This window comes from Podarcis tiliguerta (genome assembly GCF_965153285.1).
Source record: "Podarcis tiliguerta genome assembly, chromosome: 2".
Lineage (NCBI taxonomy): Eukaryota > Metazoa > Chordata > Lepidosauria > Squamata > Lacertidae > Podarcis > Podarcis tiliguerta.
The window spans coordinates 49,369,357-49,382,307 of NC_139535.1; the positions used below are offsets into that span (position 1 = coordinate 49,369,357).

Sequence of the window (12,951 nt, forward strand, 5' to 3'; positions counted from 1 at the left end):
TTCCATAGCACCTCCAAGGATAAAAAAGAAAGGGAGAAATCTATATACTCCAAAGCGTTGCTTTCCAGGTACCATGTTCAAGAGTAGTTTTATTTTATGTTTGACAAGCATTTTACATAGGAACTTATAATCCTTGCAAGGGAGTGGTTGATCCTAGAAAATGTAAAAAATTGATGATTGATTAATAAACCTATATGGAGAGTAGCTAATGAAACCAGCTGGGTTTCATATCTTTCTTGTACAGTACACACAACTTGACCCTGTGCAATAAACATTCAAAACTCAAATGATAAAGAGCTATGCAGACTGATCTATGCATGCTTTCTCATTAGTAAATTCCACTTAATTGGCAATTATTCCTAGGACAGTGTGCATATGAATATATTCTTGAATTTATATGCATTCTATCATTTTCACATTCATTTATAGAATGACTCATATATAGCACTATGACAGTATTTTAATCCACACAAGGTTTTCAGCTTCCAGATGAAATGATCCCCCCTCTCCTCCCCTATGCACTAATATGAGGGTTCTCCTGAATTACTCACCAAAAAACCCTGGAAACCACTTTCCCAACAGTAGAACATAATTATGCTTCTGTTAAACATTTATTTAGCACTAGCTGTCAGGTATATTTTACAGTTTGAAATGCAAGGACCCCTAACAATAATTAACAGAATAAATTTAGCACACTGACCTTGCAACTTTATATTTGTGTTTCTATGTCTGGGATGCAACCTAGTCAGGTTCACGTCAACAAGTGAGAAATAAAGACTCCACTGCAATATCAAATCATTTCTGCAGCATTCAGTGTATAAACAGTGTGTATTCCACACACAAGGAAAAGAGAAATACTGAGAAGTAAAAACAAGAGCCAAGCTTCGACATGAAACTTGCAAAAGTTCATTAAAGTTAACAGAGCTTCTGTGTGAATATTTAGCTCCATTTGTTTTACTGAATAATGGAAAAAAAATCACCCAGTACTCTGACTGGTAAATAAATGCCAGTTTTCTTGTTTATCGTTTTGCTAACATGTAAAAAGTTTTGCAAGTTTCCTGAACTACCTTATGTAAAGTTAGCTGATTATAAGTAGTATACATATTTAACATACTTAAGAATAAGTACAGTATTCATTCTTATTCATAGGGAGCTCAGTGGAAAAAATATGGAAAGCCACTGCAAGTTTTACTTTCAATGGGACTTATTTCAGAGTAAACATGCATAGGATCAGGAGGGCTATTAATTAAATCTGATTAAAACTTTCAGTCCTATATTTTACATTTGCCATTTTCTCCAGGTGTCCTTAAGTATATTTGGAACATTACCTATTTTCTTGTACCTGCCCCTTGTAAATCACTGCCCCTATTGGCTGTTGGAACAGGCTACTGATCCCTGTTTTATACAGATTGTATATTTGAGGTACCTACAGAATTTTATAGTGTGTATCAGTCAATAGGCCCAGTAGACCCTTCATGAAACTTAATCACTACTTCAGCCTACTATTTACAACTGCTTTCTCTTTGCATTTAAGACAAATAGCTACCTATTCTCAACAAACATGCAACTAGATGCTTGTTTATCAGGTGGTCCTGTTCCTGGAGGAAAAAAGGGCTAAATTAATACCTTAGTCATGACTCGTTTTAGTCTTGTTTTCAGTTAGTCTGTTAGCCAATCTAGTCCTTCATCCAGGACAGGATGGAAGCTGGGCATAAACACAGCAGCATTTCCTCCTTTTGTAATTCCCAGTAACTAGTATTCAGAGGCTATCAATTTCCAATAACCATCGTGACTAGCAGCCTTTCCCTCCATTAATTTTGTCTAAACCCAGGGCCAGCCCATGCATGAGACAAGGGGAGGCGACTGCCTCAGGTGGAAGGACCCATAGGGTCAGCAGACTCCCTTGTTATCTTTATGCCTGCCCCCCTTCCTGATGCAGCTCTTCACCCACTCCTCCTTCCCTGGCGGGGAGGAAGGGGGCCGCCATTCAGTGGTTTGCCTCAGGCGGCAAAATGTCTTGGGCGGACCCTGTCCAAGCCCCTTTTGAAGCCGCCCACTGTTTCATCTTGCAGTACAAAACTCCACAGCTTAACTATTAAGCTTCCTTAGGTGACCCTTAGTTTCCGCACTATGAGAACGGGCGGGTGACTTTCTCCGCAAGGTGCATCATTTTATTCACCTCTTAGCCCTATGTTCCACCACCATCACCCGCGTCTTTTATTCGCCACTCCACTGACACCTTCCAGTCTCTTGTGGGCCCGAGTTTGGAGCGCTTATTGCAGCAGCTCCTCCACCCCGACCACCCCACCCCTCGCAGGTTCAACTGTCATAACGGCAAATACCCCCACTCTGCGTTTTCGAATTCACCCAATCACTGAGCCGCCCTGAAGACTCTGCCGCAGGCGCGGCAGGCCCTCACCTTGGAGCCTAAAGAGCAGACCTGTGCGAGGCGGCAGACTTACCCCTTGTGGGCAAGAGACGACGGAAGAGGAAAACTCGCCCCGCCTCCTACTGACGCGCTAAGGGAAATAGCCGGATCCCATTGGCTCGCTGCGCTAGAGGGCGTGGCTTGCGGAACAGATGAGGAATAGGCGGGAGGAGATGGGTTTTTTGCTCTCGCTGAGGAACTCGAGCGCTAATGGTGGGCCCGAGAGCGCAAGGGAGCAAGGTGGCAGCCAGGTCCTAGCGATATTAAAGGCACGCTGGGTTCAGTGGGAGTACTCCCGAGTAAGGGGCACAGGATTTCAGGTCTCCGCCATAAGCTTCCAGGTGTCCCCTTGTTGCTTTTCTCTAAACTACAAAACAGGAAGGTCTAGTGTTTCAGGGAATGCTCGTAGGGGCGGGGACAAGACTCGTGCTGAAGATACAGGATCCAGAAAAAAGCCGTGTTGTAGATGTTGGCTGTATTAGCGCTGCGTTGTGCAACTTGGATGCATATTCGACTGGCTGTTACTTCCCTTCAAAATAATTCCAGTGCGTCATTTCCTGACAGTGGAACTATTAGTCTGCATGGCGGGGAAAAGAACTGCCATGTGGCATCTTAAAGGCCAACATTTATTATGGCATGTTTATTAATAATAATTTATTAACCGCCGAAGATCACGCCAAATCTCACTGGGCTCACAGAAGCCCTGTGGCGCTTATTCCTTGGTAAGAATTCATAGGAGTAAGCCCCGCTGAAAGCAATGGAACTTATTTCTGAATAAATAGGCTTAGCGTGGAGAAGCAATTCCCTTCTCTCTTCTCCCTCCATCCATTTATTTCACTGAGAGCTCCTCTAACGAATAAACGTCCCCTCTTTATCCAGACAGGCAGAAACAACTAAGCGAGGAAAAGCAGACGACAAATAGAAACCGTAGCCCAAACCTCCCTCTTCCCCACGGCAAGAACCGCAGCGCAACACAATCGTTAAGCGCGCAGTCTTTTGGAAAACATCCCCGCACTGAATGATTTAAATGCCTTCTAGCTGGGCGGGCGAAAAGGCTCACGGGTGTGGTAGTCCTTGGCTCCTCGAATACTCGGAGAGAGGCCGCTAGGAAAAGATTCGCTCAGCCTACAAATCCCAAGTCGCCACGCAGCGCCTGGGTTCGGGGACCCCGCCGCCTGCTCCCTCCTCGCAAGGGGTCTCTCCTGATGGGGCGCCAGGGATTGGCCAGCTTGGCTGCGCTTCCATTGGCTGGCTGGCTCTTGCGCGGCGGCGGCGGTGGCTGGAGAAGTCGCGTCGCGCGGCCAGTGGCCGGAGCAGAGAGCAGGGGACTGCGAGGGGCTGAGGTGGCCTTTTCGTGCTTCTCTGAGGTTATGGCCTTTTAACCCCCCCACGGAAGAGGTGTCCTGCCGCCCCGGAGAGGCTCCATGGCTGCCGCGGGACTCAAGGCTGCAGGCGCCAGCGTGTGGAAGAGCGGCGGAGTCGGTCTGCAGCTGGTGGCCGCTGCCGCTTCCACTCACAGCTGCGCCTCCAAAGGCAGCGGAGACGGGCGCGCTGGCTGCAGCCAGCCGAGGGCCCACCAGCACCAGTCGGCGGGACACTCGCCACCGCCACCGCCGCCGCCCTCCTTGAACGGCAAAGTCAAGAGAGCCGGGGACTCCAGCCATGCAGCTACTGCCCCTTTGGGCAGCCCCGTTGAAGGGGTCGACACTAAGTCCTATCTCTGGGCCAGGTACCACGAGATGAAAAAGCTGGTTTACGGTAACCAAAATATTATTATTATTATTATTATTAGCCTTCCCACGCGGGGTGGGAGATTTGACTGTGTGCCTGATGCATTTGTGGAAGTGGAACCTGATGGTGATAAATTGCAATGCTTCCTCCCCCAGCTGCCCCACTGCAAATCGTTAGCCCTGTTGGGAGCCATCAGATTAAGCTGTTCGCAGCCTGGTTTTATATGAAAAGGAGTGCAGTACCGTAGCTGTGTTCTAATTTCGCCAGGGAGCTGTGTGGCCAGAATCCCATCTGATTGCTTTTGTTGGTTTGTCCAACATGTTTCATCAGATATTCATTTGTCACTGTAGAGAGCAAGCAGGAGTTTCTAGATCCGCAGCCCTCCAAAGTTAGAATGGCTTCAAATACTCTTTTGAGAATAGATGTCTGCTCAGATGAGAAGGGCATAAACCAAGTTAGATCATATGGGACACATGTTAATATACAGCTGAGTTCCTTCAATCACTTAGATATCAGCATCTAGTGTACTGTATTCTTGTAATAGATAGGTAAGATTATTATTAAGTTCTCATCTGCCCACTTTAGGGCCTTTCATATCCTATATGATGTATTGTTAACGTCTACATCTGAAACCATTTTGTATTTCTAGTATGCCCTCAGTGAGTAAATGTCCCCTTGGCAAAGTCATAATCAGTAGTTTACCATTGCCAAGTATGTTAAATGCTAGTGGAAGAAACTAGCAGGGACAACAATTTCAAGATAACAGATGTAAAAAAATACCAGATTCATTTACTCTAAAACCCAGTGATATGGGGTGGAAAATTTTACAGTGCTATATTTTTCTATAGTAAATCTGCAGTCTAAAAATGCATGTTCATAAAAATAAATAACGCAATGAGCTGATACAATATCAGTCATGTTGGGCAGTTTCAAATTTGTAATTAATAGACTATAACCATCTATTAAATAATGGGCATGCAGCTCTTCAGATTGCTAAAAGCGGTATGTTAAGATTTTTTTCAATACCTTCCTTTCACCCCATAAAATTTAAACAACGGAAGTCTATGTTACTGAGTTGTCATGAATTAAAATATTTTCAAATGTTCTAATCTTAAAAATCCAAGTAAGCTCTTGAGTTTATTTGTATATTTGATACTTGTTGCACCCTGCAGCATAATTGTATCTCTGTCACCTGGCAATAACCTAGTACTGTTCTCAGGAACCTACCCCACAAGTTGGAAGAGAATGAATACAGTACAGTGCCTTCAACTACCACCCCATGGTCATCAGCTGAAAGTTGTTGAGGGATCAAGCAAAAGTAACAGAGCTGCAATTCCCCCTTTCCCTCACCCAATAAAGGTCACCTATCAGGAGGGCCCACGCATAAAGCTCAGGTGGCAGGATCCACAGGAGCAGCAAATCCCAATGTATGTATTTATTTCCTCCCTTGTTCCTGGTGGAAATCTTCACCCCTTTTTTCCTGGTGGAGAGAGGGCACCTTTTTGTGAGTCACCAAAGGTGTCAAAATCATGTAGTGGGTTGGCCCTGCCTGTCAGGGTGACCAAAGCCAATTCTGTCCTGAAACCAGACCAGAACCTGGAATGAAAAGGTTCAAGATAATAGTTTCATTCAGTCTGGTGGTGAGTTGGATAAGCGCAAAACAAGCTGAAACTCGGGTCAGATGTTCTGATCCCTTTGGGAGAGACTTTGTAAATGGGGTTACATACCTCCTTAAGACAGAGTTGGACAGTTCTCTGGGTGATCTGAAGTAGGTTATCAAGGATTTCTCGCTCATAGTTGTTTAACTAAGAATGACCCTACATTATAAGTAAGAATGACCCTAAATTATACTCCTCAAATGAATAGTTTGGGGATGTGAGTAGACCATTCCCAAACTGTAGAAAAATTGAGTTCCATTCAGTTCTGGTATCCAAAGCAAACTGCTGAACTGAGAATTCTTTACACCTGGCTCCAGTTAGCAGAGCTAGTAAAAACAAGCTAGTTCCCTAAGCCTGAAGTTTGCCTGAAGGTGCTGGTATGGTGGAGTGGGAGCAGTGGTCTGGAGACTTTTTTTTTTAAATCAGCTTTAGCTGATTTCCAAACTTTGGGAACTCATGGGGAATAGTTCCCTGACCATTGTTTTGCATGCTTGTAACTTCTAGATTGGGTTTCTGCTTCAGGCTGCTCCTGAAGTGCTTTTGCAAACTTCAGCTGAGGGAATTTAGAATGTGACAGCCAGATTATTGACAAGTATCAGGGAGCAGATAGCATCTATTTTGAAACAGCTCCCCTGGTTCCTGGGTGGTTTCTGAGTGCAATTCAGAACATTTACCTTTCTTGCTCTAAGCAGACTAGTCAGCATTTTAAAGTAGTGGCCAGAAGTCACCAGTGGCCCTCAGCACTTCAGCTTGCCCTGCCCCCCAACAGCATTTTAGTTGAATGGACGCTAACAGCAGTTCTCCACATGCATGGTTCAGAGGCGCCTGTGGGAGTTGGTTAGAGAGGGAGGGAGGTAGGAAGGAGCCTGTAAGGTTCAAACTGGAGGGAGGAAGAGAGAAAGAAAGGGAGGAAATGGATGCGGAACCAAGCATGGGCTATGGGAAGGAGGGTAGTGAAAGGCATAAATGTGACTAAGGGGAGAAGAAAATGAAAAGCTCCCAGTGCTCCTGCTGAGCCTTCCATGGCTTATGCTAAGTCTGATTTGCTGGAGCCTTTGTTTTCCCCACAATGGACCTGGCTTCTTATATTAAAAACGTAAGACAATATGCTAAAACATCAGTTAACAAAACAAGCTTAGTCTTAATCCTGTTTAACCTGGGTGCTGTGTGACTTAAGGATCAACTGCAAATCTGTGGTGATGAGTTTGGGAAGTTAGTTGTTTTGTGGTGTTTCCATTTGCATATTAATGGTAGCAACATCTTGTGGTAGCTAACTTGTTCCCACTTGGGGGGTGTTTTCTCATTAGATAGCAGTAGTCCTGAGGAATCAAGCAGGGCCACTTAGAATAAATTGCTGGAGAGCAAATATTTTTTTAGGGCACTAGGAATGTGAAGCTGATGTGTTGTGTTAAATCTTGTGTGATGAAGTGTTTGCTTCCTTCAGTCCTCAGTGTTGCTTAAGGTTAGCTGCTTTCACAGCATTTTGTTTTCCCTACTTTGGGAAGCTAAATGCTGCATGGTGTTTTGAGGAAGTAGCTTATTTGTATCAGGCAACCTATATTTATTTGGACATTGGCATACTTTTAGCTTCAGTAGTAATTGAAGTGGTTCTGTTAGTATTCAAAAACTTGCATAATTCTATCCAAATCAATAGAGCATTGTATCAATCCATGAGAGAGGTATATAGAATAGGAAAGCAGGGCCATAGCTAGAGGGGGGTGAGGTGGGCCCCCGCAGGGGCACAGGCAACCCCCCCCCGCAAAATTGGCTAAAAATATGTTCATAAATATAAATTATTGCCTCATAAGAAATGGTTTTAAATAGAGGGTGAATTGAATGGGGGGGTGGAGGAGAGGTGGAAAGAAGAGCTATTTTGTCCATGGCTAGGGGGCGCAATCTGCCAGGGGCGCAAGATCACCTAGCTACGGCTCTGTAGGAAAGCACATATTAAATGGCTTTGGGCTGGTGATGGTCAAAATTTTCAGAATAATATGTGATTGAGAGAAGAGAATTTTTACTGTTTCTAATAGTTTGTCATTCCAAACAATGTTTAATTTTTCACACTGAAATTAGTGATCCTAATTGGATGATTTTATAAGTACTACACACAACTTTAGGGCTCTTGGAAATCCAGATTTTCCCTTCAAATTCACATTTCACCATGGAAATATTAAACATTAAAAAATGTGAATGTGATTTCTTCCACAAGCTTAAAACAATTTGGAAATTCATCAAGCAGTCTACTACAGTTTTGTTTTGTTTTTTTAAAAAAAGTTTTATGAAGCCTACTACAGTTATGTGAATTCTATTCATTCTGTCTTAGAGCATTGTAATATGTATTCAAATATGAGGTGAAATAAGCAATTTCTCAATATAATTCAGCAAGCAACCTTACTGTTCTTCAACAAAAACCAGTAAAGCCATTTCATACCATAAACAATGACATGAATTTCTAGACTTGTGCTGCTTAGAGAATCTTCATATGCACATAGTCTTTAAGAGTTCAAAATCAATGTTAATTCCTGTCATCAACCATTTGTTTCTATCAAAAGGCATCTCCACCAAATGTGTTAAACATCTTTCGACTATGCATTACATTTCCAACTCCTAGGTGTTGTGAGTTTCTCTAACTTGGGGCTGGTTCAAACATTTGTCTGTGGAGCCTCCTATTGTCCCTGGGTACAATGCGGCCATGTGTCATATCTGTCCTGAAACAATTATTGTAGAGTATTCTTAATTTTCCAGGTTAAGCTCCACTGTGATGCCAAATAGGTGCTAGTGCTATCTCAAGAAAGAGAAGAACACAATTCTCTAGTTATATAGTCTGCTGAATATAAAAATACAGGAGCATCTCTAAAAACTGTAGTAACAGGAACTTCATAGTTCAGGGCAGCATCCTCACTCTACATGGTATCAGCTTAAAGGCTATTTTTTCTTACCCCCCCCCCTTTATTTTATTCCAGATCTCCTCCCACCAGGGGTCTGCAGTCTTCTTAACCCGGCAGCTATTTATGCAAATAATGAGATCAGTCTGGGAGATGTCGAGATCTATGGCTTTGATTATGATTACACATTAGCGCAATATTCAAATTTGTTACATTCTATGATATTCAACACTGCCAGAGACATCTTAATTGAACAGTTTAAGGTAATGTACCTTATTCTTGCTGTTTATTGCCTAGTTACCAAATGCTGATTTTATTCAATTGATTTGTAGCAGGGCATGATGGGACAGTATGGAAACGATCCTTAGACCAGCGTGTACATAATTCTCTACTGATTGTTTGGGGCTTATAAAATAAATAGCAAGAACAGATCCTTCCACACCTTTTGTATGATAATAGCTTAGTTCACAAATAATAATAAACAAGTGTTTAGTATTATATTCACAAGCCTTGAGTCCCTGCACTCCCCCCATGTCCTCTGATATAGCCACAAGGAGACTGGAAACATTTACTGTTTTTTTAAACTTTTTTAACTGGTATTTGTTTTGACCACACCTGGACAAACTGTAGCTAGTGTTGACTATGATTAAGGATCATTAACCATGGTTTGAAGATTGTTTGTTAACCCTAACCACAGTTTATCTGGATTAATTCATAAGAGCAAATGTAGTTAGCTGAACAGGTAAATAAATGCTCCCACTCTTCCCCTTGTAGCCATTCCCAAAAATGGATTATGATTTTAATTTATTGCCCACACTTTGGCCCAAATCATGTTACAATAATTAAAAAGTATTAGATTAAAAACAGATTTAAAGCTTAACAATTACAGAACATGCAGTCAAAAAAAGCTCAGGTGTCAAAGGTATATACATACTAAGCTCCCCCACCCTACAGTCACAACTAGTTGTTTAAAAGCTTTCACTTCCATTTTAAATTAATTGCCACTTGCCATGTTGTCTGAATCCAGACACACTGTGGTTAATCTTACTACGGTTAAAGCCAACTCCAAACCATAGTTTGTGGAGTGCTCTCCCCAGGGAGGCTGGCCTGGCACCTGTGTTATGTTTATTAGTCTTTGGCTAAGTGAACAATCTGTGGAATTTTAAACTGTAAGGGGTTTTGTTTTTGTTATGTATTTTTGTGTTTTCATATCGTAAACCTCCCTGGGATCCTCGGGTGAAGGACGGTATAATAAATAATAATCTCTCTTATTTCAGCTAACTGTAGTTAAGTTAAACCACAGTATAGTGTATGGCTGGCACATTAAACTGTGGGTAATCTAAAGCAGAAACTTCCAAAGTCATCCACACAGTCACACTAGAGGGCAGAGTGCACAAGTCCAGGCTCACTGAGAATAATTTTTGTAATGCTAATTTAACCATATGTTAGTATTTTATTCAAACCAAGCCATTGTCTCCTGTTTTATTTTAATTTTATATTGTGTTATTTGCAACCTCCCTTTCTGCAAGGTGCTAAAAATGATGTACATAGTTCCCCAATTTTCATGTTATCATCACAACAATGCTGTGAGTGATGGAGAATGAGAGGCAATAACTGTTTCAAGATCATCCTTTGAGCTTGAATTTGAACCTTAGTCTCCCAGGTTGTAGTCCAACATTCTGGGTCTTCTGGGTTTCTACTGGTCTTTGGATAAACAAAAAAACCTGAATATAATGTAGTACACACCCCTGTGAGACAAAACATACTGATGCTTTCTAGTGGAATGTTTTGTAGTACCCAGAAGGACTCAGAAAATATGAATACATTCCTGGATTTGCCATAAGAGGGCTTCACTATGATGTCCACAAGGTAAGATATACAACTTCAGTCTTTGTTCATGTGTTAGCTTGCTGTATTCATAGAGACGAACAAGGGAGCTTGTGAGTTGTATGCCCACTGGAAATATCTGTGTGCATGGTGAGCTAATGACTGCTGAAAAATCATGGCTACCCTTAGAATAAGAAGTGTAATTATCAATGACTTTGAGTGTTTGGGCAGGCAGCCCTTTGGGTGACTTGACCAATCACACGTTGACTTGGGAGCATTGCCAGAGTGCACTGCATTGTCAAAGAGGTGAAGCTGGGTGTTGGTACAGGCTCTTTCACATCTTTGTCAGCAAAATACCTGGGGAAGATTAAGAGATTTGTTTTGTTTGCTGGGCAACACTGTTAATAGTATGTAAGACACTGTCTTTTGTAGTGATGCTAGAAATCATATAATTGTAAAGAGGGAGGGACCCTGAGGATCATCTAGTCCAAACCCCCTGACATGCAGGGATATGCAGCTGTCCCATAAGGGGATCAATCCTGCAACCTTGGTGTGTTAGCACCACACTCTAACCAACTGAGCTATCAAGGCTCCTCAGACTTTGTCTTGTAGCTCCAGGTAATTTGCAACTTGTGTGCATTTAACTTGCGCACATTATTGCTTCATGCACTTGGCATATATAAATATGTGTGTGTGTGTGTGTGTTTTAAAGGGGGAGGGTGTCTTTCCACACATACGTAACAGAAGAGAAACTTGGGCAATTTTATGAGGTTGGGAGTTTTAGTCTTTAATCCAGTGGAATGTGAAGCATGAGTGTCTGCATAGATGAAAACAAGATAAACAGGGCAGCCCCATTATATAGCATGCAAATTTACAATTGCTCCTACAATTCTACAGTGCTGTTCTAGTTTCCCATGGAAGTTCCTCATATGCACCCTAAAAAAGTGATATATGTGTGTTGTGCTCAACTGTGTTCTTAATGGGACAGCAAGATTAAAAAATAAACATATCATAAAAGCCTGGTGAATATAACAGTATGGTGTTCCTATGGGGCCAGGATTATTCAGGTGTAATTTCCTCCCCTCATCCTTTTGGCTTCTGCATACAAGGCATTAGTTTCAACATAACAAGCATTGGACTGGGGCCAGACAGCTAGCTTGTCAAATACATAGAACACAATAATATATGAAACCCATATGATATTTGCACAGAACTATCAATCACCCTCAGCTGAGGAGTCTTGGGGCTAGAGAAGATGACTTTTTAAAAAGGATTTGGAAAGTATTTTATAGCTTCCAAACTACCAAGGTGAGAGATTTAACACTGAACATACTTCTTTTTTTAAAACTTGAAGTTCAGTATTGTAAGGAATTGCCATAGAACACTTTTCTGCTTATATCACATTCTCTCCTCCTCCTACCCCTCCATCCAGCAAGGAAAAATAAGTCATGCATGTCTGGTCCTCAGTGAGAAAAGACAGAATAAAGTGCCCAGAGTTCACCAACAGAGATCCCTGTGCTCCCAGTGTCCTTCGCTGATAATTGCATAGTATATGTTTGAGTATTGAGGGAGTTGTTGCAAACAGGAGCCCTCTTAGCTAACATGCAGTTATGTGCCAACCTGCTGAGTACGGAAAGTTTATTTAGCAAGTACACTGTTCAAACTTGTGGGGGAACCTGAAGCACGTAAGTGTTTTGAATGTTCTGCATGCCCATTTATTTTCATGTTGTGTTCAGTGGGGAGGAATGGATGGTGCCTTTAGAGTTATGCTTTGAGACATGGTTTCCTCCTCGGTTTCCCCTTCCCTTGCTTACATGTGTGGACTGCCTTGCCCTTTCACTCATAATTGCAGAAGTGGAATTAAAGCTCCCGGTGGCTGTGTGTAATTCTGAAGCAAAGTTCCTCCTTAAGGGGGATGAGAAGACAAGTGATCCTCACCTACCTGTCTCCTCCCTGCCCTTAAGCTGCTGGGTAGGAGTGTATGCCAAGTTCTCCATAACCAAATTCCCATATGTGTGCTCTTTGCTCTCTAGCCATGAGTCCAGACAGTGTGGCTTCATGCTGCGTGTCTTATGTGAGCTGTCTCTTTGTTCCCTGGCTGTGGCTCAGATTGGTCCTTGAATTAGTTGGAATCCTGTTGGCTGTTGTGACTTTGGAGGCGGAGCACAGCTAGACTGCCATTCAAGACACTCTGTTGAAAGTGTGTTTACTTGCGCTGTCTCTTTTGCAAATGTGACATTTTACCATCAGGACCAGGGTTGTCACCAAACAACCGTAGGATTCTTCTGAATAACTTCTACAATACCTCCAAATTTCCCTCCATGCCCAATGGTAACCAGTAGAAGGCTCTTGCTTTATATTTTGCTCTATGTGCTTGGTGTGGTGGTGGTTTTGTTCTGCAGGGACAGGGGTTTAGTAGCAC

At 42.6% G+C, this 12,951-nt stretch overlaps 1 protein-coding gene across 1 annotated transcript in view; it reads left to right on the forward strand.

Annotated features, from left to right (window-relative positions):
• The first annotated feature begins 3,276 nt into the window (after window positions 1-3,276).
• The window catches only part of NT5DC2 (5'-nucleotidase domain containing 2), a 31,001-nt gene continuing 21,326 nt past the window's right edge, over window positions 3,277-12,951 (forward strand). Inside the window, exons 1-3 of the mRNA XM_083429437.1 lie at window positions 3,277-4,186; window positions 8,781-8,965; window positions 10,497-10,571. Coding sequence (XP_083285563.1) covers window positions 3,853-4,186; window positions 8,781-8,965; window positions 10,497-10,571 — 594 coding nt within the window. The 5' untranslated portion in view covers window positions 3,277-3,852. The remainder of the gene's footprint in view (window positions 4,187-8,780; window positions 8,966-10,496; window positions 10,572-12,951) is intronic.